Source organism: Lissotriton helveticus, chromosome 3_1 (genome assembly GCF_964261635.1).
Source record: "Lissotriton helveticus chromosome 3_1, aLisHel1.1, whole genome shotgun sequence".
Taxonomy (NCBI): Eukaryota; Metazoa; Chordata; class Amphibia; order Caudata; family Salamandridae; genus Lissotriton; species Lissotriton helveticus.
In genome coordinates this window covers 337,821,967-337,847,698 of record NC_136061.1, presented here as the reverse complement: position 1 = coordinate 337,847,698, position 25,732 = coordinate 337,821,967, and the positions used below count along the sequence as shown (strand labels likewise).

The window sequence follows — 25,732 nt, the reverse complement described above, 5'->3', positions numbered from 1 at the left end:
CAATGTTAGACTGTGTTTCAGAACTGTATTGCGTATTAGCTGTCCTGTAATTATTGTGTGTACAAACTTATTGCTCGTCTGCAAAGTATTTACATGAGAGTACTCGTACCTTGAAAAGTATATTTTTATAACTGTTGGTTCTAAAAATAAAACAACTATATCTGAGGATAACAACAATTGGCCTGGAGTTCAGTTCTTGAGTGTGTGAAACCTTTTGCTGACTGGGTGTGTACAACAAATGCTTTACACTGTCCTCTGGTACTGCCTTACTGCTCGACCAAGCTACCACTTTGGAGAGTAAGGTCAGTTCTGACTTTAACCTCTGTTATACCTTTGGGGTTTGTGGACTCTATTCACACTGTACTACCTTATTGTCCAGTATATATAAAGCCAGTTTCTCACATACAGTTTCCAGGATAACATGACCTAATGGGCCGAGGTGTCTGAACTGAAATAAACTTTACTCACGTTAAAAACTAAAATTTAAAGAGTTAGTCATGCTTTTTTCTAGGACTCACAGTAATGCGTTTTTTATTTGATTCCCTATTTGTGAAAAATTATTTTAAACTTTGGACAAAGAAGAACATTTTGAGTAAAAGCAGAAAAAAGAGACAGGAACATTAGCTTTGGTTCTCAACATCAAGCCAGACAATTGCAAATTATTCCCAAAGTTTTGAATATGAGGTGGATTCATTGCAGGGACAAATTAAGAGGCAAAATCAAGTAATCAAGCAAATGTTTGGCTTGGCAATAAGAGCCAAAGCATGAGCTCAGCCTTCAAAATATGTGACACTTAAATCAGTCGAAAAACATCATGAGAAAACGTTGGCACAGCCTTCTAAATTGTGAAAATGGGATTGAATTAACATTTGACGTAATGTATTAAGTGGTTGTTAGTGTGATTTAAAACAAATCTAGCTCCCACAAAACTTAATGGCAGAAAGCCCGGACTCTAAGGTGTTAAAATTCAGCATAAATGTATTGAGCAAGGTTGCCCTCAATCCCAGAGGCAAAAGATACTGTTTCGGCTTTCAGGAAGCCTTCGTCAGCAAATATATAAATAAATATACACATATACACACGGTTGCCACTGTGTATTTATAGTTAGATGAGACTTTCCATAGAAGCAGCGTTTTTAGGTCAAGCCTAGCGGCATGCTGTATTGGAATATGCACTGGAAGTCCCGCCAACTCTCCGCCCCTATTTGTCATTGGCTTGTGACATTGTCCTTCGTAAATGCTGCCTTCTGATTCGTAAATAGGCTTGTTAGTCCCTACTTAGTACCGCCTTGTCTTAATTTGTAATCTACCACGAGGACTGGCCCTTTTACTTCTGTTGTTACATTGTACGTCTTCTTGAATTCTGGAAAAACTATTTTATTTCCTGCCTTTCTCCTCCTGCAGACACGAAATGCTTTCCTTCGCACCATGCGCGCTTTCACTTTTAAAGCAGCCCATGACAATGGCGGCCGCTTCTTTTCAATGAAATAGGTCTCGTTAAAAATGTTAGAGGCTTTACCTACGTGTTATCGACGTCTCCGTATGAGTCTTTCCTTAGGTGAAGATGGGCATGTGTCGCTCAGAGGGTGGAGAAATGATTTTTTTTCAAACGATCTAGCCGCAACCCGAAAATCCTAGCCCATTTATCAAAATCACGAATTACATAATTCTACTAATGCTACTTTTTAATGTAGCAGCAGCAACTTTTCAAAACTGCTCACTAGGGACATATAGGAGCAGCTTGCGGTACTGCACCTAGACATGCAGTGCTGTTGCCTTGCTTACTAGGGACCTCTTGGAGCAGCTTGGGGTTCTACACCGAGTAATACAATGCTGGTTCCTGGCTCACTACGCAAGCATTTTGCAATGCACTAGGTCTGGCATTACTGAAAGTTTGAGCTACTGGCATTGCATTATTATATGCAACGTGAATACCTCATACTATCAGTAATGCGATACCTACTGCATTACGAATGTTTGTTTGTTTTTCTGATAACGTTGCTGTCATTTGAGGAATCTTCACGACAGTTAAAACAAAAGAGCTACGCTACCTCATCATCTTCCTGTAAAGTGTGTTTCAGAGTGATTAGTCAAAATGGAGTGGGTGCTTCCACAATGTAATTTCTACATGCAATTCCAATAGAAAAAAATCAGACGGTACAGAAAAAACACGGTAGAACAGTACAACACCAAATTTGGCAGAACGTTAGATTTTTACCCAGAACACATACTTTTTGGGAATCGGTGTAATTACGTTTAGTAGTGTTGGAGAAATGAAAGTACAAAAAATAGAGATATATTGACAGAGGGTCCTTCAGGAAAAAAGAAAGCATTGTGTTTGGCTTAGTAGGCTCTTCTCCCGTGGGTCATTTCAATCGGCGGGACCAAGGTCAATCCTGAGGGAACAAACTATCTGGCTGGTGTGCCGCAAAAGAAGCAGAAAAGTTGGGCCTGCTATTACAGGACTCAGAACCCGTGTTTTGAAAATATTTTAAAAATAACACATAAGGGGCAAGGTAGGGTACCCTGAACTACAATTTAGAAAAAAAAACTTGGGGGGGGGGCATGATCCCACCAACTCCAATGAACTGAGAAAATTAATTATGTGGATTGGTGAAACGTGGAAAGTTGGCTGCAGGCCCTAGCCGCAGGGCAGGCCCTGCAAACAACCCCATGCCACACATAGCCAAATGTTGTGTGCTGTAGTGGTGGTGTAGGGCCTGGAGAGAATATGGTAATAAGATCTTACTGTATGTTAACAAAAACCTAGAAATTCACTAAAAAAACAAAGGCTAAAGTGGAAAAATGGGTGCTGAGTGTCTGTTGGTGGGTTGACCGCCTGTGGGAGTGGCAGGCCCTGCACACGCCATGCACGGACGAACGTTATGCGTGGCGGAGGACTATGACAGTAATAATCTTATTTTGTTACAAAAAGAAAAATGAAATTCACTGAAAAACGTAATAGTTAGGAAAACTAGAAAAAAACAACCAAAATTCACCAGTTCTAGTTTACAGAGCTAACTAGATCTTGTGCCCCCACCATGCTTTACAGACTGCATCACTCATAACATGTTCAATTACACCACTGATGCCGTTACTGCTAACATCTCAAATGACAACACGGATCACAACATGGAAGGGGCACAAGTTCTAGCTAGATAAGTAAACTATAACTGGTGAATTTCATTGTTTTTATAAGTTTAAAATATTATGTTATATCTGACATTTTCACCTAACTATAACGTCTCTTTTATATTTACACACAGGGGCTTTTACCCAGCCCTCTTCATTCACAGGTCTGTTGTGGCATTCATATATTTCTCCCACCCACTACAGCACACTGCATGGGATTGTGGGTCAGCCTACTTCAGCCATTGCATAACTTCACTGTGGATGATGCCATTCTATTCTTTCACAAGGGACACATCTGCATACAAAGTAGTTCCCTTTAGTGCCTTGAACTACCATGAATGTGTGTCAGTTTTGAGAACAATAAAAAATGTATGCATTTAGCCAATGATGTTTCATATTGATGGGAGGGGGGGTGTATAAACAACAAAAGAAAGTCACTATTTCATATAAAGAAGAAAGGGAGCATGGGAAAATCTTACTAGATTTTTACAATATTGATGGGGGCCAACAGATCCCCAAACAATAACATTTTACCACTCCAAAACGGGAAAATAAAACAAGCATTGGCAAAGCAGAAGGTTACTCACCAACCCCAGACCTATTGGCTTTCCAATGCTCGTTTACATGTGAAATGTACCCTTGGCATAGAAGGTAGTGCAATACTGGCTTTGGCACAACAAATCTGGGTGCAGTTTTAGATCCATTCAGCAATATCCACTTTTAAAATTGGAATTCCTCCCTGAGTTGTCCAGAAGGAGCAAAGAGCTGGTTGGCCTTTCTAAAGGATTATGTACAGTCAATGTAGTAAGCAACGACTCTCTTCACAGCTAACGTATGTACAACGCATTCTGCAACTGAATGTGTTTTAGGGAGGTGGAAGAGGGAAAATCAACAGTTAGATTCAAGTGGAAAGGGGATATGACGTTTGGCAGAAAACAATGGTTTGTTCTCAGGACAACCCAATCGTTGTACCCTTATATCAATGGCTTTTCCACCATTTTAACTTTCAGTTCATACACCCTGCGAAGGGGAATGGATGCAATGGCTAAAGCCACTTTTTTGGAAAGCCAATGCAGTAGACAAAAGTGCTACGGGTGAAACAGAGGCTCATTAGTCATGTAATAACAATGTTAAGATCCCATGGAGGGACTGATCATGATCTTGGCGGAGTAACTGTAAAAGCCTTCCATAAAGGCCTTAAAAACAGAGATTTTGAAGTTGGTCTAGTCTTTCCAGTTTCACAGGTAACACAGTTATACTCTTTTTGTAGTCGGTGCAAGTAACAAATAATATCTTGCACTGTGGCCTGTATGATCTGTTTATGGAGAGTGTTGCAGTAATGGACACATTTTTTCCATTTACTTGCATTGCCCACATAGTAGACGTAGTAGGTTTGCTGGCTTCTTTAAGAATTTTCTTACATTCCCGGTAATGCTACAAGTAACCAAATTCTAGGACTTCAAGCGCCTAATTGCAAGATTCTGTGCCCTGAGGTTGGAGTAGACCAGCTGCCCTTGGTGCTGCATAAGAACTGGGAGCAATGGTTCCCTCTTGTGAGGATGGATTGACATTTTCAGAAGCAGAGCACCTCTGTTATCGCGCCAAGTGGGACCTATGAAGATTAGCCTCACTAATGTTGGTTACATCTTTCTCACCAAGTGGTACTGTTGGAAAAGTGTGAGTAAATATCTAGTTGATCCAGATACAATTGTCTCACCAGGAACTCCTGAAGAAGGTGTATGTGCATGCTTGGTGAATGGGATGTGGAAGTAGGTATTATCCTTGTGAATGAGGGTCACCCTGTAGTTCTAGACGCAGAGCAGTGACATCTTGAAGTTGTCATCTTGACGTGCTCCGACGTGATATTCTGAATGAGCAGTCAGAGTTTGAGTATTGACTGCAACATCCTATCATTCTTGGGAATTAGAAAGTTCAAGGAGTAGATAGCTGGGTTTCTATAGCTCATTTTTGAAGTAATGCCTGTGCTTCCTTTAGCAAAAGAGCATATTATGGACGGAATGCTGAACAATGTAAAATACTCACTTCCAGTACAGAGATATGGGCTTAAATCCATCCTTATTTTGCTCACCAAGCCATTCCAGTTTGGACCCAGCTACATGCAAATCAGTCTTGGCCCTGCTGCCCACGGGAAAAATCCAGGCCAAACTGCAAAGCTAGGTCCTCCCCAGACTGGAAACAAACATCCCAGGGCCAGTTCCGGGGTATCACCACTTACCAGCCAGGATAACTTGACTTTGGTGTCATGGTGAGCATGCGACCCACGTCTGGGCATACTCGTCCCACTTAGAGTGACAAATGCAAAAAGAACAAATGATGGACGGAATGCTAAACAATGTCAACCACTCACCCCCAGTACAGAGATCTGGGCCTAAATCCATTGTTTAGGCCAATCCTAGCAGCAGCCGTAGGTGATGTGGACTGATGCTGTCCTGGCATAATATGTGGTGTGCAGTAAAATTCCATGTAGTAGCTTTAGTTAACGATCAACAGCACTCACTGGTCTGAGCTTACATCCTTCTATTGGGGAAGGTACAACTGGATGCATCCTCCCAACATGTTGAGTGGTCAGAGAATTTTCAGAAGATAATTATTTGGAGGCAGACGTGCCCTGGTAGATGGCTTGGGATGGGGCTTTTGTGTTTTTGCAGCCCATTTGGTGTCAGCACCATGACATTGATAGTTGGCGAGCTTGCATAATCTTGGCAGTCTTTTCTTTTCTCCATAGCCAGATGATGTGAGCCAGGTGTGGCACAGAGTGGGATGCTGGTGTTAGTCTCTTGTTTGGCAGTATCGATGGTGTTGAGGGCATACCTGATATTTGACTTATGAATTATCTTGCCCTCTCTGACCATTTTTTCCAAAGGAAGGTGCCTCACAAGTTCCTCAATTATGTCTCTCATATCTGGAGAGCAGGCCAACACTTTTGCCATTACCCACTGCATTACAGCCCCCCACAGCTGTTAATTTTTCTGAGGCATTAATTTTCGTCTCTCCTTATCAAGTGGAGGGGTATCCCCCATGACCGGCATGAATGCCATTTTTGTGCTGTGTGGAAGACAAAAGGATCAGGTGAAACAGTCTGCAAATGAAGATGGGGCCTTGTGGAGCGGCTTAGTAGTTTTTCTCCACCAAGGTATGTCCAACTGTGCTTTCCCTGGATCTTTGAAGCTCTCCATGATACACCTGTGCATCAGCAAGAAACTATAGGGGTAACTTTGTTTTAGAGAGGGTCTCAATGAGGAAGGTAGCCTCTTCTTCCACCACAATGACTTTGAAGTATTCTGCCACTGGAATGCGTTAAGATGTGGTTGTGTCATCAGGTGGGATGGTTTGACTGCTGGATAGGACTCTAAAGATGGGGCATGCCAAGGGTTATCTCCATCTTGGTCCAACTAGGTCCTCATACGAGTCTGGCAGTTCTACAGGGGCTGTCCTGGTTTGAGTCTATATGAATAGATAGGGCCTCTGGTAATAAGTGTGCATGCTCATTCCCTGGGCTTATTTTTGGGTATTAGGTTAGCTGTAATAGGCTCCTCTGAGATGGTCTCCTCAAAGTTAAGTTAATATTTTTTGTCATGTAGTTAGACAATTGTAGGAGGCGGTGCTAAGCTATGGAACTCAATTTGGCTCAATGTAAATCCTCCTTTGTCTTATGTCCGGTTACTCCCTTTGATCTTTGGCAGTGAGGGTGTCACTTGGAGTCGAACTGAAGGATGGTTTCCAGGCAGACTTCAGTGTCGATTTATGTTCCGAGATGGACTCCAACAGATCGCTACCCTGGGGCTTTGCCTTTGGAGATTGTGGAGTCTCCGAAGCCTTCCAGGGTTGAGGGGCTTCAGGAACAGAGGCATATATTGAGGCCTCCTGGAAGTTCTGCAGTGAAGGCACGTCTCTCTTGGTGCCATTCCTTGCTCTGGAGCAGAGGCTCCATTTGAGTTTAAACCATATAGGAAAGACCCTCATTGTTTGTGGAACCCTACATGTGTTTTAGTTCTAGATGTATTTCTGCCCAAAGTTAAAAATACAATTTTCTTTAGTGATAGCTTGTAATGGTGGAAAGTGATTGCTGATATTTCCTACCACATCACTGTTAGTCAACAGAGGCAGTAAGTGCAAGTCCTGCTTTTGTCTGAAAATGTTGCCATTTGTTCCTTTCAGGTCTCTATGTGGTTGATGACAAAGCCTTTAAAGGGAATGCCCTCCTGAATTTTCGAAAGCCAATTCTAGAGGCGGTCTATTGCGTGCCTATGTCAGCAATTGCAAAGCTTGCTCTATACCACTCTGAATACTTTATTGTCCTCCTGGTGTTCTCTTGTCATACGAACTTCACATCAAGAGGGTGATGGAAGCAGAATGAAGCCCCCATTTTGTCAAAAAAAATCTCTAGGTATAATAGTATGCCTGTATGGGTACAACTGTAAGTGCAGTTAATGTTTAAGGGATCATGCTTCTAGCTCCTTTTAGGATATACAATTCCATGCTGTCTCGTTGTAGATTAACACTTGAGCATAAACCTTTTTTCTTGTTCTTTAATTAAGTAAAGCTGGGTCGTTTTTATAGTTCATCTATGATGACTATAGCTTTGAAGTGGCACCAAGTCACGTGTAACACCTTTTAGCCTGCCTGGCGTTTTATGTACCAAAATGTTGTATAATAAGATTTCTCGTTTTGTGTTTCTCACTGTAAATAGAGATTTAGTAGTTACATAACACAAAGTGATTTGACTGGCTTGGGCTGGCCTCACGTGTTACACATGATATGGGCCCTTTGATGAATGTAGAAAGTATGGCACTTGGATAGCCTGTGTTGGTAATTTGGTGTGCAGCTTGTGCTTAGTGATTGGCTTTTCTATTGATGCATTCTTCTGTAATATACCTGCCATTTTTCCTATCACTGTGTTAATTTCTAATACGATATCTTTTTAAAGTATAATACACTCTTGTAGTTTTTATTATACTCCACACAGATAGAGGATGTCAGTGTACTTCTACCTACTTGTTGAATGGTTCCTTCAAACACTACACAAATATCCACCCTGCTAACAATGCTTAGATATTAATTAAAGCGCTTTCCTCCACCACTGCACTCTTGCAAATCTGAAATTAAGATCAGGAAAGACACTGTACGGATTGTGCTAGGTCTACAAATAAATGTAATCTTGGGTAGTGTTGTTTCATTATAACTTACAACATCGGTCTTATTCCTTGATCTGTACATACCATATCCATCTGGATTGGAGCGAGGTGTGTAGAAACTCTGGACTCCACAAGTCTTACAAAATGTGTGTCGGGCTCGATGAGTGTTGAATGTGTATGTTGTTAAGTTGTCAGCACCCTGTGAAAATCAAAAATATGAGTCAATGCCAAAATTTGCAGTATTATACACCAAGTATCCTATGCAATGGAATTCTCTACAAAACGTACAAATGACTTTTAAAAAAAACACTTGTGGATTTGCCTGGATGGTATGCATAATTCTAGCTGTATACAATGTCTCATGTAGGCTCAAATGACAAGACTGTTTTGAGAAACTATATTACAATGGCAAGAAATGTATCAAGACTAAGCTAACCATGAAGGTTAACAGTATCCCTCTGAAGGAAAAACTCTCAGTGTTACAAAAAAGAACCTCACTCATTGCTATGAAACAAACCCATTTCCAAAACCTGTGATGTAGCAGGGTGTGGAGGGGGCGTAAGTTCACTTAGTTCTGAGATGGATATGAAATTAACTACAATTCAAACTCCTCAGAAATAAAGAAGATTTTGCATCAGAAGAGTATAGTACCATTCCGGATAGAATTGTGGCGACTACACCTTCAGAGTACCCCGAAGAGAATGGGGAAAGCATAAGAAGTAGAATGGGGAAAGGAGAGAAGGGCGGTGAACAAACTGCTATGTCAGCAGGTGAACCAGGTTACAAGGGGGATGCCAGAAAGATCTGGTAGAAGAGACTGTGCTCTTCTTTTACAATGAGATGCAGGTATATCAACAACTTGAAAATATGCACAACCACTAATGGCATAGTAATTCAACTGGAACGGGAAGTCGGAAATATTTTACCAGTTTCGTTAAACCAGTTTTTCATCATGGGCATAAAATGTTATGACCTTTAGAATATTTCTTTATTTGGCTCTCAAAACACTTGTCAACAGAGCACGGTATCTCTCTTCCACTATAAACAAACAATGTCTATGTAAAGGATTTTTTGTTTTACTTGTTCCATAAAATTACAGAAGTGAAAATAAACATGACTCAATAAAACACGTTATTTAAAGCAACTGTAATAACAAACATATTCATGCACGTATTACTATAGTGCTACGGTCAAATTACGTTGTTACCAAAATACAGGGATACTGACATAAGAAAACACTCTTTACTGCCTCAAAGTTTTCAGGTTACAGCGACGTTGCAAAAGGAAACAGCGAATAGTCAGGAGGAGTTTTTAATGTGATTTTACCGTAAAGGGTGATACATGTGAACCGCCTCAAGCTCTATTGTGACAGGTCTTATGTAACCATGCTCACTGACGAGGATCAGGAGACAGCGAGTAAACTGCTCCCTGACCTCCTCTTCTACAGCCTCCAAGGTGGGTCAGTAGATGGAGTTGTCTACTCAGACACCATCTCTACAAACAGCAGGCTGACTGCAGACGGGTTCTTCAACAGTATGCACAGCTCTTTTCCTTGATCCCTGGTCAGACATCCGGGTGTACCCATGATGTAGACACTGGTGACAGCTTGCCTGTCAAAAATAAAAATGTATCGCCAGTCTGACCAAGTCAAGGAAAGCATAAAAGCTGAAGTCCGCAAGATGCTGGAGTTGATGGACCTATGTAGGTATGCGAGTGGGTCTGTGAGCACCTGTAATGGTCTGTGAGTGGGGGTGTCAATGAGTGTGTAGGTCTGTGAGTCGGTGGGTGCTTATGTGGGTCTGTGAGTGTGTCTGAGAGGGACTGGGTGTGTGAATGCCTGCGTAGGTCTGTTAGTGGGTGCATGACTGCCTGTGCGAGTCTGTAAATGGGTGTGAGAGTACCTGTGTGGATGTTTGAGTGGATCAGAGTTTATTCTTTTTAAAGTGTGTCTAGATTCAGATTCGTAGCGGGTTTACACAGAGAGGCGCACTGAGCCTCGCAAGGGATCCGTGGATTCCCGAAGTGGTAAAAAAAACCCTGATATAACTCAATTTCATACTCAACATAGGTCCCTCTGACACTCCTCTAACACACCCATGGATCAGGGTACCTCTACACTGGCCACTTTAATCATTTTACAGAAAAATGTTAACATCCTGGGACCGTTTACAGATTCTTAAAATGGCGGCCACAACCTCCCAGGTTGTGGTCAGACAATCACGGCGCTGCTGGTTGGCGCTTTACTTTACGGATCCACAGCAGAGGGTCCGTGTCCCTAGATATACAATTTTGTTTTTCCTTCAAAACTCTGTAACTACTGAACGGATTTACACCAAATTACAAGAAGGGCTCTTTCTGTACCAAGAGCTACCTCTCTGCCAAATTTGGTGTAATTCCACCCAGTAGTTTAGGCTGCAGTCATGTTCAAAATCTCTTTTGGAAATGCACATTTTTTTACCCTCCCCCCCCCCCCCCCCCGCCACCGCTAGACCGATCACTTTGAAACTTTCCATACAGAACTCGACAAGCTGTTCCACTTTTTTCTGGGAAAATTTCATAAAGATTCATTGAACGCGCCAAAGTTATAAGCAATTCAAAAAATGCTTTTCCTATGGAAACTAGGTTCTAACTATAGCTACCTACTGGCCACTGCCAGTCGGTAATATATGTATGCTTATACAGATATGTGGTGCGTAATTTACCATTGTCATGGTTGAGTGTCAAGATGGGTCATGACTCGAGAGGCCAGTTACACTCTTCTGCGTTATTGTGACATAGCCCTTAAGCTATATATGTGGTTATTATCTAGGTTTATTAGTACACTTAATTCTAACAATGTGTGTTAATGAGTTACAATTATTTACTTTGCCCTAGCATAATTATATATCTGCTCCTTCGTAAAAAAGAGTAGGTGGCACTCCAGGGAGCGATCAGTCAATTTAAAAAATATATTTAACAAATAAAAAAACAAAAAACAATATGTTTTGACTGTAGCGAGTCATAGTAGCACTAGCTTCTCCACAGGCATAGTTGTGACCCTTAGTTTATACGAAAAGACAATTCCTGTAAATGAATCTTCACTTTTTTGAAGAATGTGTACCATATTTAACTGTGACTTGTCCCACCCGTTTCTTGCTTTCTTTTAGGTGCACATTGGTCATGGGAGTCTGAAGTTATTGGGGGGGTGACACTTGATGGGTGAGTACAAATTCTCCAATTTCGTTTTTGTTCTCTGATAACAGTAAAAATGGCTGGGCAGAATAACATAAAAAAATAGCATTAAGATGTAGCTTGGAAGAAAATGTATCTATGTTTTATTTTTAAATCTGTTTAGTGAGAGTTATTGAAGAAATATTTACATTTTCCATTTTAATCTACAAACAAGTCCACAGGATAGATTTTCAAACTAAATATCAAATAAAATTGATGAACATGGAATGGGCTGTCAAGGACAACCATCTCAAGCTCCCTCATGATCTAAAGTAAACATTTTCCTCTTCCTGTGGCAGTATTCTAAAATTCCTTGAGGTGTAATAAGTATGTTAAATGGTTCTTTGAATACAAATGATACCATTGGGGCTTAATAAAGTGCCATTAATTGAACATTAAAGGGTGCTATCTTTGAGACATTTAAACAAAAGACACTAAAACTGGCTAGTTAGGGTTATTGTCATCCATTGAACTGTAGCGTTTCCACAGTAAAGCTGGAACAGCGTGGGTTAAAGATGTGATAGAGCGGAGGTGGTAATAATGACCATAACTGGTCATTTCCAATGGGTTTTAATTGCTATGCCCTTTGGCCACGTAAAATGAAGTGGCCACTGGGCTGATAGCATGGACTCTAGCCATGCCCAGAATCCAATCATCATGGCCCAAACCTACTTCACATAGATTTCAGTCATGCCCAGACGCCAGTGGATGCAGGAGATAGCCTCCGACCATACTCTGCTCTCATTGTCCATACCCCACACCCCACTGTGTTTGTAATTTGGGAGTCTACAACATCCAGTAAGCATAGCATGCGACTTCTGGACGTGTCCAGCCCTCATTTTTATGAAATCACAGTGATTGGCCTATGGCCCTGCACTGTAGCCACAAGGTGCAAAGTGTGATAAAATGGGTATACAACCTTTACCACGCATTTTTTACCACGCAATACCATTACAACGCTGGCATTACAACGCAAACCATTACAACGCATTACGCTGGGGGGCGCTCTAGGATAGGGAATAAGTTTAATTTTCTATCCAACACCTTCCCTAGTGTCCACGGGGACTGGAGTTGAAATAGAAAATTATACTTACCACTATCCAGCCCCTCTAAGCGCTATGCGTTGTAAAGGTATGCGTGGTAAAAACCGCGTTGTAAAGGTATGCGTGGTAAAAGTATGCGTTGTAACGTCATACATCCGATAAAATGCCTCGCCCTGCACTGGTGCTCCAACCCACTGCACATGGCCTCTGACTATCCACAGTGTCCACTGGGCAGAGTCTGAGCTGAGGTCAGGCTGGGTGCTTGTTCCGGTAGCTTTAGGGAACAATGACCAAGCACTTGCCAGACATCTTGCCGGAAGGATGTTATGTTGGCGGTGGACTGCAGCATGGACGTGGAGCTCAGCAAGTAGGGCTTGTTAGTAGTGAGTACTGAATAGTCACGTATAGTATTCTTATGGTGCAGTACGCTCATGACAAATCACCAAAACATTAGGCCCTGCTGAGCAGTTTTACCCAGGCTGAACTGTGTGTTTTGGCTCTGCTGAACAGCCAGTCTATTTTTTATATCAGTCACAGGACCACTTCACAGCTGGCAACATGCAATATGGCTGCCAGAGACTGTGCTGATGGCCTGCTCTGTGGTACCTTGGTAGAAAAACAAATTATCTAGGATGTTTGGAGCAAGGATCGAGTACAGATTGAAGTTAAAACCAATAGCCACACTGGAAGGAAGCTGCGAGTGGGCTCGAAATTGCTGGTCAAGCTACTAGTCAGTCAATGGATTGGATGAGCCCATTCTGTGTGCCATGTAGGACACTACTCCTCTCTGGTGTAGGACAACAGTTCAAAAGGAACTGCGTTAAGAGGAGATAATCTTGGATACTGGACTGGGCCGCAGAAAGCTTTGTGGTAGCAACAGGGAGACCTGCACCACCTTCTTCTCCTCCCAGAGGGAGCGTGGGCTTGCATAAGCTTGATGTGGTGCACTCCTGGTGTTATGGTGCTCTCCCAGTAAGACTGTTAAGTTGGGTATCCCGAGGGGCTCGCATATCGTGGGCGAGTGTCTCTGTGCTTCAGCATTTTCTTGTAGCCTCTCGTGTTTCAAACTATTTTGTGGGGCGGGAGGTAGGCTTGGTGTAGGCGCAGATACCGGAGCATGCCTGCTTTCTACGCCTTTACCAGAACTGAGATTTACTCCTTGGTGACAGGGTGGCCCTCTCCTGTCCAACTGCCACCTGCATAGCAGGATAGCGATGCTAAACTGCACGGGTAGAGGAGCTGTGGAGTTGGGACAGTGAGAGAAACTGCCCATAGGAGGATGGATCTCTATTTTGTGGGGCGGGAGGTAGGCTTGGTGTAGGCGCAGATACCGGAGCAGGCCTGCTTTCTACGCCTTTACCAGAACTGAGATTTACTCCTTGGTGACAGGGTGGCCCTCTCCTGTCCAACTGCCACCTGCATAGCAGGATAGCGATGCTAAACTGCACGGGCAGAGGAGCTGTGGAGTTGGGACGGTGAGACAAACTGCCCATAGGAGGATGGATCTCGGTACGAACCCTCTGTGCAAGTCTCCGGAGTCAGCAACTCTGGCCCCTGATCCGATGGCAGGGAGGGATACTTGCCTGACTCTTTGGTGTATTGATGCCTTAGGACCTTCACACAAGTAGCTGATATCCAATGGACAATGCAATCGTCTTAAGTAAGAGCGTGATGGGGTTTAATCACTAAAAGGCTCACAGTTCACAGGTGCATCCCTCTTCTTCCATGAACTGTGACAACAGGGTATGGCCTGAACAAGTTGTCTGGTACCAATTTGAGAGTGATCTGTATGGCGACCAGGTAGTTTACCAATGGAGACGTCATCACAGAGGTGACCGAGACCCCATCTTACCTCCTGACCTTTCTGGCTAATAATAAAATCCAATTTTTCTTTAGAGATCGTCCACTACTTAGTCTGCTTGCAAACCAAGTAGGAAATGTAGAAGTTATACAGGACTATTGCTGCGAATGTTCGAAGGTACAATGTGCAATGCGAATGGCTTAAAGACAGAGTGTTGTGGCATAAGTAATCCAAGATGAAGGAGGAAGATGATGGAGAGGGTAAAACTGCAAATAATGATAACTAAATAAATGAAATGGGAATACGAAAGAGCCAGGGCTTAAGAGTCATTGAGACTTCTTGGACTCCATTAAGGTCTTTTCGTAGGCTTTGTATTCTCCTTTCATATACTTCTCCTTGAGCAGGGAGGCAGAGGAAGAGGAGGGAGCTGCCAGAGGCTTGGATGATAAATTCCCTGTCCTTGGAAGACAGAAAAGTCTTCACTGGCAATAATGAGAATTGACAAATATTGCCTGAATGACAATAAGGTGTCTCATTTACAGTTTGCGACCTAGGCATGGTATGAGCCACTAAATGAGGAGGAGGAATTGAGAGGCAGGCGGACTAGGTATTTGATAATTTTATGGGATGCACACTTAACAGCTTTCTCTAAATAAGAGTGATTTGGAATGAACCGTGCCCGTTCAATACTACTCGAGAATCGCATCAAAGGTGGGACTGAAGACATTCAAACTATCAAAGGGCTGACAGATGACAATTTATTTTTCTGGCCTGTGGTTGTAGGTCTGAAGACTTTATTGAAATGGGATAGCACTGGTTGTTAATCCTCTTGGCAAAGTTATCAATGAGATTCTGAGATATATCGGCACCCAGAGCTTCTGGTTGACACCGGCCATTCAACCTTCTGCTCAGCTCTCTCGTTGCCACGGTGAAGCATATACCCATACCAGATTGTACACAATTTGTGAGCAGGAATGCTCAATGATTAGCTATTGCGCCTTTGGCTGCCTGCAGCTCGCCATAATATTAATGGTGTTGTTGGCTTGCCTGAGAAAGAAGCCTCTAGTCTAACCTGATAGAAGACTCAACATTATTTCCTTTTACAAATGCAAGGGCAACACTTTGACCTTCATGGAAGCTGATAGTACCACCACAGAATAAGTAGGAGGTTGGATTACCTGATACGAAGATAAGAATATTTTTCCGTGCCCAGTATGTGTTGCTCAGAGTCTTTGAAATAGGCAGATTCCAGTGTGGCTACTGTCAGGTATGCGGAGACACTTTGAGACCCACAAGCTTGAGGATAATTACCTATTTTCAGGAGGAGGAGCAAGTCAATTTTTTAAGACATGGATGATTTAAGGCTTGCATTACGTGGCAAAATTCAGTTCTTTTTGTGCTCACTCATGTTGGTACAGAAGACTGAATGCTTGTCAGCTAGAATCTAGCTCTTGCAAAGATGTGGTCTGGGAGATGAACTTGCTGTAGCTTCTCTTGTGTCTGAAGATCCCGCTAGTGTCCAGGACTGAGCACGAAAATAAATTTGGTGTGGGACCAGAGAAGCTAGAAAAATGGGGATCATGACCACGGGACAGGAACTGACTCAACGGTCAAGTGGCTTCAGCAATAGTACCTGTACAAGTACAATTGTGGAGTGGTTAATAGGTGGTCCCTAAGGAGCCATGGCCACTTCCATATCCTTCATCTAGGCAATCCAGGCATTAAAAAAAGACGTCTGAAACCAGGGGCCAGGGGATGACAGCGTGCTCGCTAATCCAGTAACTGAGAAAGAAGAGATAGGAGGTAGGACATTTATGACAACATCCCATTGAGGTGACTTCCAATAGGGACATCTGAGGAGATGGAGTTGGGCATCAGTGAAGTCAGAAGTCAAAAATGAAGTTGTAACACAAGTAATATCACTTGCCCATCCAAATTCAGGTGAGGGTTTGTGGAGGGTAAGGCCACACAAACTTTTGCTAAGGGTTGCTCCTGTGCACGGGCTGCCTACTATCAAGACTGCTCCAGCAGGTCAAGTATAAAGGTGCCCTCGGCAGAAGCGGTAGCCTCTTATTACTCTTGCCTTTCTTGTGTTTCAGGAAAGAGAGTGAATGCACCCCAACATTGGGAAATGTTGGCCTTTTCAACTTTTTAGGGTGAGGAATTTATTTGTTAACGTGGTCTGCACCAAGCAGGAAGACTTGACTACCTGGGAGGAGCTTGAAGTTTAGTCAGGCTTTTTGAGACTGAGCTGTGACACTGGGCGTCCACAAGTAGTTAGGCTGTACTCTTCGGCACAATTTTGTGCGGTAAATGGCGCTGACTGAGACATGGCCAACTTCTCAATGCAGTGAATCAAAGCCACTGTGTTCAGAAGGAGGGACTTGGTCAATCCCACTGTGCAAAATCTTGTCAGCAGATGAGGGTTTGGTCACTCATGGGGGGAACAGCGTTTACTACGCAACTTTTACAACTCTGTGCCTTTACGACGTAACTTTTACAACACAATTCGTTACAACGACTTGTGCTGGGGGGGCGCTCCAGGATAGGGAATAGTTTAATTTACTATCCAACTGCTTCCCTACTATCCACGGGGACTGGAGTTGGAATAGTAAATTAAACTATTCACTATCCAGCGCCCCCCAACGCAAGTCGTTGTAACGACTTGCGTTGTAAAAGTTGCGTCCTAAAGGCATGCGTTGTAAATGCATGCGTAGTAACAACATACATCCCACTCATGGACCCTCGGCTCTGATGCTCTGTCCTTAAATTAAGAGAACTATTCTGGCTGAACCCAGTAGTCGGGTAGTGGGGGAAAATATGCTTATGTAAGGAAGACTTTCACCTTCCCAGGCTAATTGGCCAGTTCCCTCAATCACAGATGGGGTGCTCAGGACTTCAATCCCTGATACTCTTGACTCCTCTTCTTGTGCACGGCACTTGTGATGTATCTGCGCTATGTATTAAGTCATCAGCGGTGGAGCCCTGAGGATTTGCATTGAAGCCATCTGGCTCTACCAGGCGTGTAGGTATACGTGATGTTTTTTTATGGATCTATTCTTGGTACCTGGGATGCTTACATAAATAAGCTGCTAGAAGCAGTCTCCACTAGGGGAACATTCACTGTTCCACGTTCGAAAGCAAGAAATATATTTGCAAGAACAAAGAAAGCAACAGCCTAATTTGAATATGAACCGATCAAAATTAAAATAAGGGTCTGAATTGGTTGGATAATAGCAGACAATGCAAAACCAACCAGGGTTTATTCACCATGTAGGTAGGATCAGCGTAAAACACAGCAAAGCATCAGAAGTCCTACCTTGAGCATCTTGAAGCGGGAAGCAGGAACAATGAAGTGACGGTTTTGTTTCTTAACACAAATGCTGCAGCTGCAAGAAGCAAAAACAGGAAGTAAAACTCAGCTGTACACCAAGTCTAGTGATGGGGGAATGATGAAGAGTGTAAGGCATTCACTAAAGTAGAATCTACACAGGAGTTAAATGGACTAGTATCAAGCACACTCTAATTTATATCATTGATGTCACAAAGGCAAATGCTGACAAGACCACAGCTCAGCAAAGATTCAAGACTCACAGGCACATCCCACCACCTTCATATGCTATTCACAACTCAAGCCTATTTATAAGGGTATAGTTAGTTAAAGTACAAGAATTTATATTTAGGACTTAAATTGGAGCTTCCGTAAGAAAGTTGGTTCCAGTTTAGCAGATGCCTACTGTGTGTGGAAACAAATGCAACCAAATATTCTGACTTTTCTTACGGAACATTAGAAATGGCAGAATATGGGTGATTCCAGTTGACTTGATCAGGCTTATCTTCTGAAAAGAATTTGAGATTACAAAATGGTCTAAGATAAATAGTGTGTTGTGCATCTTAACAATTGTTTAAGTAAGCGCAGTCAGGCAGAAATAGAGCAGCTACTTACCTGAGGAGAAGAACAAAAAAGAAACACATATATAATGCAATCGGTACTCACTTGCAATCAAAGACATGAAGATCAGATGGTGCCCAGACCTCGAAACGCACTGCTCCACAGTGGCAGCCTCCATTGTGCTTGACAAGACCTTTATACTCACTGGATGTGGGCAAAATGGGAAGAAAAAGAAATGGATAAGATAAGGATTAGCATGAATCACATTGGTCCTTCACCACCCTGAAAAACATGCTTTTCACTTGTGGTTTGTAAACATACTGGACTATACCTGCATTACAGCTCTTGGCTATCCTAAGATGATGTCACCAGTGACCCTCACCACAGGTCTGTAATACTCTAGCAGCTCTGTTGCTCGAGCTTTAACCAATGCTAGACTGAGGAAGGAGAATGGGAGCGTTGGACAGCAAAAACAGTCACAGGAAGAGCCTTGAGTTCTTTGCAATGGGACCTGCCAGGGGAATGTCCATGGTCCAGCTTAATTAAAGCATTTCAATCACGTTTGCTGTCTAAGTCAGTCTCCCTACGTGGGAGTGCCATAGGAGCCCCCAGCTGGCTGCCAACCTAACTAATAAGATCCAGTCAGGGGTGGTGGGGTGTTGTGTGTGTGTGTGTGTGTAAAGGGCCAATATTGACTTAAATATTGTTGGCCCCTAACCCTAATAGTAACAGAGAGATAACAAAAAAACGATGGAGTACTCAAGTCAGTCTTATGTCAGGGTGTTTGGTGTGTTTCACCCCCATATAAATGTATTTTCAAGTAAATAGTTGGGTACCGGTGCTTTCGGTCAGGTATGGTGATGTGTCTCTCGGATTTCGCATGCACACAGACAAAAAACACACACTCTCCCTCGGTTTCGAAAGTCTTAAACAATTTTGGCTAGTTTACAAAATATTGTGTTTTTCCTTACTCAGTACCCCTATCAAGCTGTATTATTCTCCCTTTTCACTACCCCTTAAGCCCCTCTCATGTGCCCTGCTTGTCCTAGAATGTATTTTAACATTATATGCCTGTGCCATTGTTGGAAAACCTGAAGCTCACACCCCCTCAGTCTTACTGGCCAAGCCACGTACCCTGTTCAGGTTAATAACTTAAGCATCTCAACCCGTCACGCTTTCCCTCTTTGTTGTATCTGCACCATAGTTAGCCCGCTGCTGTGCCAATGTCCTTTGTTCCCTTCTGTCCGCTGACCCTGTGGGTTGGAGGGGAAACCCCATCTGCGGTGATCCCAAATTTCCTCACCTAACATCCTTTGTCTTCGGTGTCAGTCAGTAGATTGTTTTTCACACTGTACTGTAGAAGCCCCGGCTCCAATGAGGCCGGATACAACTTTACAATGTGGTAACGAGGGGCGGTCAGCGTCACTCCACTGACCTTCATTAGCTCGGTGGGTTATTGGAGGGGCGCGCTGTGCGGGGGAGGGGGGTGCATGACAAGCTGCCGCCTGCTGTCCGACATATGGTTAGAGCAGCGCATGTGGTACATGCACTTAAGTGAAAGTAAACAAAGAAAGTGAAGGCGGGATCGCCATATTTGATGGATGAGTTAGAATGGAGATGGTGGCCAACCTGGAAAACGGAGGGCCATATACCCTAGCGCACTAACAGAATAAAGCCCCCGTATGTAAAGAGCGTTAGGAATCACAATGATGGCGTTCGCAAAGTTTTTTTTATAGTTTTTTTAAAGGAAAAATATTTTGCCCCGTCGTAAAAGTCACTCCCGAGTACCCTAACAGCAATAACATTAAACCTGGCTGTAAACGCATTTCTGTGGGCAATTCCCATTACAGGAACGTTTCTTTTTTAGCATTTGTTTTATAGCGTGAACCAGGCCCGAGGGCTTTAGAGCGCTTTACAAAGAACCAGGCGTCACGCGTGTTAATTTTGGCACATGAAAATTAGGAGATTTTTAAATCAGGCCTGTTACCAATGTCATGAAACCTACCGCCAGTGACTGTTCCCTCAAGTGTCGAGTTATTGGGGGCCACCTAGCACTAAGGCAGCAAGATTTCTTTGTTGCATGGTCTCCGTCACTAAACCGGCAAATACACATGTATGGCTATTGCCATTTTTTCAGCTTCAGACATAAAGTCTGATTCTGGCACTGTTTTTTTTAGATGACAGATGTGATTGCAGCTGCGGGTTGTAGGTTTAAAACCGGCACTGCTTACCACCAGCATTATTTACTACCGGCGAAGTCTTAGGGGAGTGGTAATCTGCCCTCAGATGCATTCTTCAGTAATGAAGGTTGTTCTTGTAAGCTGATACAACCTGTAAGCCCCCCCCCCCCCCCCCCCCAAGGACCACCAGGCAGCGTCGATACAGGAGAGGTTGGAAAAAAGGAAAAAAGGTCACAAGCGCTAATGTAAGACAACCCCAGGTACCAATACAAAGTTAAAGAAGAGTCTATGGTTTCCCAGAGCCAGGTTCAACCCAGCCGTATAAACTATAAGGCTGGGTTAAAGCTGGCTCTGGGAAACCATACTGTCTGTCCCCATCTTAGACTCGTCTTTAACTTTGTATATAGTCTTGTTCCTAGAATGCCCCCCCAAAAAACTTTTGGAGCACTGAATTAATGATTTCAATTTGGTTTTTCTGTCTTGTAACCTCAGGTACCTTCCACAATTACGTGTTTTGCCTTAATTGGGCCACTCTGTCACAGAGAACATTAAGTGCAAGGTGTGTTTTATTTGTCTTCATGCACAGATAATGGTGATATGTTTGTCAGTGTTCACCGTGAGGTGTAGTTGATGGCCAATATGGTCTTCATTCCTTTGAGGTGGACCAGTCTTTCTTCCAAAGCTCTGATCCAAGTCAGCTGGAACCTGGAGAAGCCCATCCCTTCCAGGCTTAAAATGATATACACCAATCAATATGCAACTGTTCAAAACACATCTGGCAACTCCCTGCAGAATTACTAACACAACTGATAGAAAAACGAGAATATAAAGAAAATTCCAACCCTCATAAGGATTATGATTAAAAAATTAATAGATTGAGTGAAGTGCATAGAGGATAGCTATGGAATGAGGGAAAGCCAGTGGATCAAATGCTTTTAATAATATGAGAATTTCTGATGCTATCCACAAGGTCATTCATGGTCAACTGAATGCTATAGTAAAATGTTTTTCAATATCTGAAGAATGATCATATGTACCATTTCAACACTACTATTTTTTCAATTATTTCTTCATTACTAGGGAAAACATTCAGATTATTTTACTGGCTCTCGGCCCATCGAAAATGTATTTAACCTCTCCTTTGTTATTCATAAGAAGATATCTCCTTAACATCTCTTTCACATCCTTTAAGTCAGAGGAAACTCGAAATATGATTTTCACACAATGCAGAGGATTGATTGATATAAGATGATCTGTATCTCTCGACAGTCTGTAAATATGAGCAATGCTTCTTGACCCCTCTGCCCGTTAGTATTGGGAGTGGAGATCCTACTTTTGCCATGGTTATGCCCAGGATATATTCACTAACACTCTTTACTGTGATCATTTTGACACTCTTTAAAAATTACTGTTTTTTTTTAACTTTAAAATGTATTTACTTTTAGTCAGCCAATTTAATATACAGTAGCGCAGGTCCAAGGATGTCTGGCCCCCGTGCTACATGTTGCTATGTTTCTAACTGTGGACTGATGATACTTACAGCCAAAGAGGTTCCATTTCAAATGTATAAGTGTGCTAACTCCTGCATTGTTTGTTCTGGTCACAGAGTATACCAGATGATTGCTGCAGTTCAGCTAGTGTATACACTGTCCTCTCGCCAGAATGAGGGTTGCTTGAAGGGGCAGCCTGCTTGCTAGGCCACCGTCCCTATGCTGCCTAAGTGGGCAACCAAAGGGAACTACTGCCTGGCAAGGGACTGGCCTCAGCTGAAGACTTCACCTACTTTTCTCTTCTGTTGTCATCTCAAGTGGACATTTACTGACGCTCTTGTACTAACAGAAGTAAAATAAATGAAGAAATCACAGGCCTCACCTGCCATGCCCATTTATAAAAGAGTGCTGTTCAGTGCACCACAATGCAAGCCCTCGCTGCAAGTACTCCAGGTTCGAAGTGGAAAAAAAAGGGGTAGATTTTAAGTAGTAAATCGAAAGCGAGAAACGTTTAATGAGAATACATTTATTTTAAATGGGAAATGGAAAAGTAAAAAAACATTTTAGAATTCTTTTTCGCTGCAGGTGTTAATACCCATAGTATTTTTTTCTCCATTAAATCGCAAAACCTAAGGTCTAACTCTAAGTGTTACCCCTTTCCAAACCCTTCAAATAACCATAATCCTTGATTACGTACTAACACATAACAACGTTTTACGGACTTCCTTTGACCCTGTGCCCTATATCCCTGTTTCTTTTTCCCTAATCTTAGACCGTATTTTCTCCAAACTGTTCACACTATCTTTCTCAGTCGTTTGTAAATAATTGTACGTGTGTGTGCGCACATGTTCAGTTGCCACCACTGATTTAGTAAGAGTTATTCTACTGGAGTGGCACAGTGCCTTCGCATGCCCGTGTTTACATACTGTCACCAGCCTGACACTGAAGCAGGCGGATTTTCCACTTGGGCTGTCAAACACACTGGGGCTCCATTTCAAACGGCCATGTGTGCATTTAATTGGTTTAAAACTGATTAGCCGAATAGGTTGATTGTTTCCTAATCAGTACGTAATCTTCATCAAGAAGGCCCCTGCTACTTACAGTTAGCTGCGAAAAACACAGCCTGGCGGATGCCACAGTCATGCACAGTACGAATCTCAAGCTTTTATTCGACGCTATGGCTTCTTGAAAATAATAAATATGAATGTATGTTTGAACGAATGTGTATGGATTGTGTGGAGTCCGTCCGTTTGACTCTGGATACCGTTCAGCCAAGAAAATGATAGATGTTGAAACGTAAACAATGTTTGAAAGATGCACTGGGCTGCGCAGTTATCCGGGTGAAATGATGGCGTTGCAGGCATGCATCTATCTGGGTGTGCGTCTGTAAAACGCTGTACGGCGCAACAACAACACGAGCGCTTTGTGCAGCGCTACATAATAAATATAGAAAATAAATGAATAGTACAGGAGATTTTTGCTTCAGGTCAACAGCTCAGGCTCGAGGTATGCACCTAAGCTTATAAATAGGGTACGTTTGTTTTTTCGCATCTTTTTAGTCAGTAATGCTCGAGTTCCCCTGTTTCACGCTAAAACGGAGGAGGGTCTGTTGGGGTGAAGAGTTTTTTCCCCCCCTTTGTTCGGTAAGGAAAGAAGGGCGCCCGGGCGGGGGTCCGCCATCTTTATGTCGCACCCCAACAGCTGCTAAGCCTTCAAATTGCTGATGCTTGCATCGATGGCTCTAGGTAGCGCGCTCCTGTACCATGCTCTTTCTGTAGGACAACGTTGCACCGTTGTAAGGTCAGCTCAAAGGAAGACACGAAAAACGTAGCCTTCAGACACGTCTATGTAATTAGTGGATACAACATATATTTCACGAAATCTCGCTCTCTTTTGCCCTTTGTGTTTATAACATTGTTTATTTAACTGTAAATCTATTGAGTTCTACTTTGTACGCGCCCATTTCTCAAATCCCACACGTCCTGTGTGCCCATCCTTTGACGAGCAGGGACAGGGGTCCTTCAGACGTTGGGTCACAATGGCGCGAAATCGTTCCTTTCAGCTGTGTCCCTCATGCAATGGCGCGTTTCCCTCCTCTGTTTGAATGCAGACAACAACAACAAAAACACACCTTTCTGCCTACACTGTTAAATGAGAACCAGATTTTTTTTGTTTGTTTTTAAACGAGCACCCCGCTGTCAGTGGCCCCATCCCCTTCACTACACAGCCTACGAAGGCCCTCATTGTTGACAATGGAGGGTGGAATTGTTCGGAGGCTTCTCTGTAGGCAGAAAGATCATATTTCAAATATTCCGCTTCCACGTATCCTGTTTCTGCTGCCAAACAGACTTGGAAGGCAGACAAAGAGCGACAGTTTGCCTCTGCGCCCGTTTCTTTATGTGCGCGTCCAGGCGCATTTTAATGTATACATTTTAGGGATAACGCCTACAAGGACTTGATAATTAGCATCTACGCTAGTCAGGCAACGAGAGGGTTCATTGTGCTCGGTAACCATAGTGAAGCCACATATGGTAATTACACGGGACGAAGACACGCAATTTCATTGGCTCTCGGCGTTCAAGTCCCGCCGTTGCTATACAAATTCCCTTCTTGGCATCACTGGGCCTTTTTCAAAGGCTTGGGAGTGGGTGAGCCATTTTGAGGCACATCCCTTTCTCTACAGGCGTTAAAGAGCCCGCCATATACAAATGCTCAGGCGGCAACAAAAGCACGACATGCCCAACAAAGACACTCTAACAACGCCCACTGAAATTCAAAACACAATTCCACAAGGGCGCGCATCCATTAAATAAAAGTTACTGGACAAGCGCAGGTACTACTACCGTGTCAGCAGAAAGACATACAGATCGAATTTTCCTTGGAAGAGACAACCGTGTCTGAGCCAAGAGGCAGCAGGTGGGTTCATGCTAGGACAGCCTAAGCATTAGGAAATGCAAAAAATAATGATAATAAAACACAAAAAGAAGTAAGACACCGTCCTGCTGTGCAGCTACAAATAAGTTTTAAAATCACTGTAAAAACCAGAAGCAACTATATGGACTTGGGTAGCAAGCGGATCGACACTGCTTTACCTATTGAGGGGTTCTAATGAGTGGACAATTCAGAGCCTTCTTAAGCAACACCAGGGCCTAACCTTTGTTCACCTCGGTGTAGTGTCCGCGCTATATAAAACCGCATCAATAAACGATGGTGTGAAAATTGCCAAGATCCCACTATTCAAGAGACAACATCTAACAAAAGGCCCTCCCGGTCTGCACCCTGCACACTTCCTTTAGGCTAATGCCTTGAATTCGGCAGGTGCAACGAGCCACGCCACGCCGGGCCTCTTTCGGCAAATGATTAACACATATTTAAACCATAGTAGGCATCGAGCTTCCAGGAAACAAGGCCACTTGACTGACACATGCTACCACCCCTCCCCCCGTCCCGCACCATAACATGCCAATTTCTGCGCCAACTGTAGAAAATCGATAGACATGACAGAGAAACTGTGGCAAGGGGTAGGAGAGACAGAAACTCGGGATCAGGCGGGATGCTAATGCCAAGAAACAGATCGGAGAACGGCGCAATGGGTCAGCTGGAAATACGGGAATGGTCGAAGGTGACAGCCCCAAATCTGGTGGACCATGCAGCTACTGTAGTACGCCATCGCAGGCTGTACCCCCCCCCCCCCCCCTTTATATAGTACCAGGCCTGGACAGTTCAATCATAGCACCAGGATACGCCCAGGACTTTATTGAGACTATTGCATTTCATAAATAAACAGCGCAATCAAGCACAGGAGGCGAACAATGCTACAGAGCAGGCA

General features: G+C 43.2%; 2 protein-coding genes across 2 annotated transcripts in view; one reads left to right on the top strand and one right to left on the bottom strand.

Moving 5' to 3' along the window:
* Positions 1 to 25,732, top strand: part of LOC144822440 (uncharacterized) — a 270,958-nt gene that overhangs the window by 214,917 nt on the left and 30,309 nt on the right. The window contains exon 2 of the mRNA XM_078679967.1: positions 11,434 to 11,485. Within this exon, the coding sequence (XP_078536093.1) occupies positions 11,482 to 11,485 (4 nt within the window). The 5' untranslated portion in view covers positions 11,434 to 11,481. The remainder of the gene's footprint in view (positions 1 to 11,433; positions 11,486 to 25,732) is intronic.
* CENPV (centromere protein V) overlaps positions 1 to 25,732 on the bottom strand; it is a 44,155-nt gene that overhangs the window by 15,581 nt on the left and 2,842 nt on the right. Inside the window, exons 2-4 of the mRNA XM_078679966.1 lie at positions 18,339 to 18,437; positions 17,661 to 17,730; positions 8,372 to 8,486 (exon numbers count right to left, since the gene is read on the bottom strand). Coding sequence (XP_078536092.1) covers positions 8,372 to 8,486; positions 17,661 to 17,730; positions 18,339 to 18,437 — 284 coding nt within the window. The remainder of the gene's footprint in view (positions 1 to 8,371; positions 8,487 to 17,660; positions 17,731 to 18,338; positions 18,438 to 25,732) is intronic.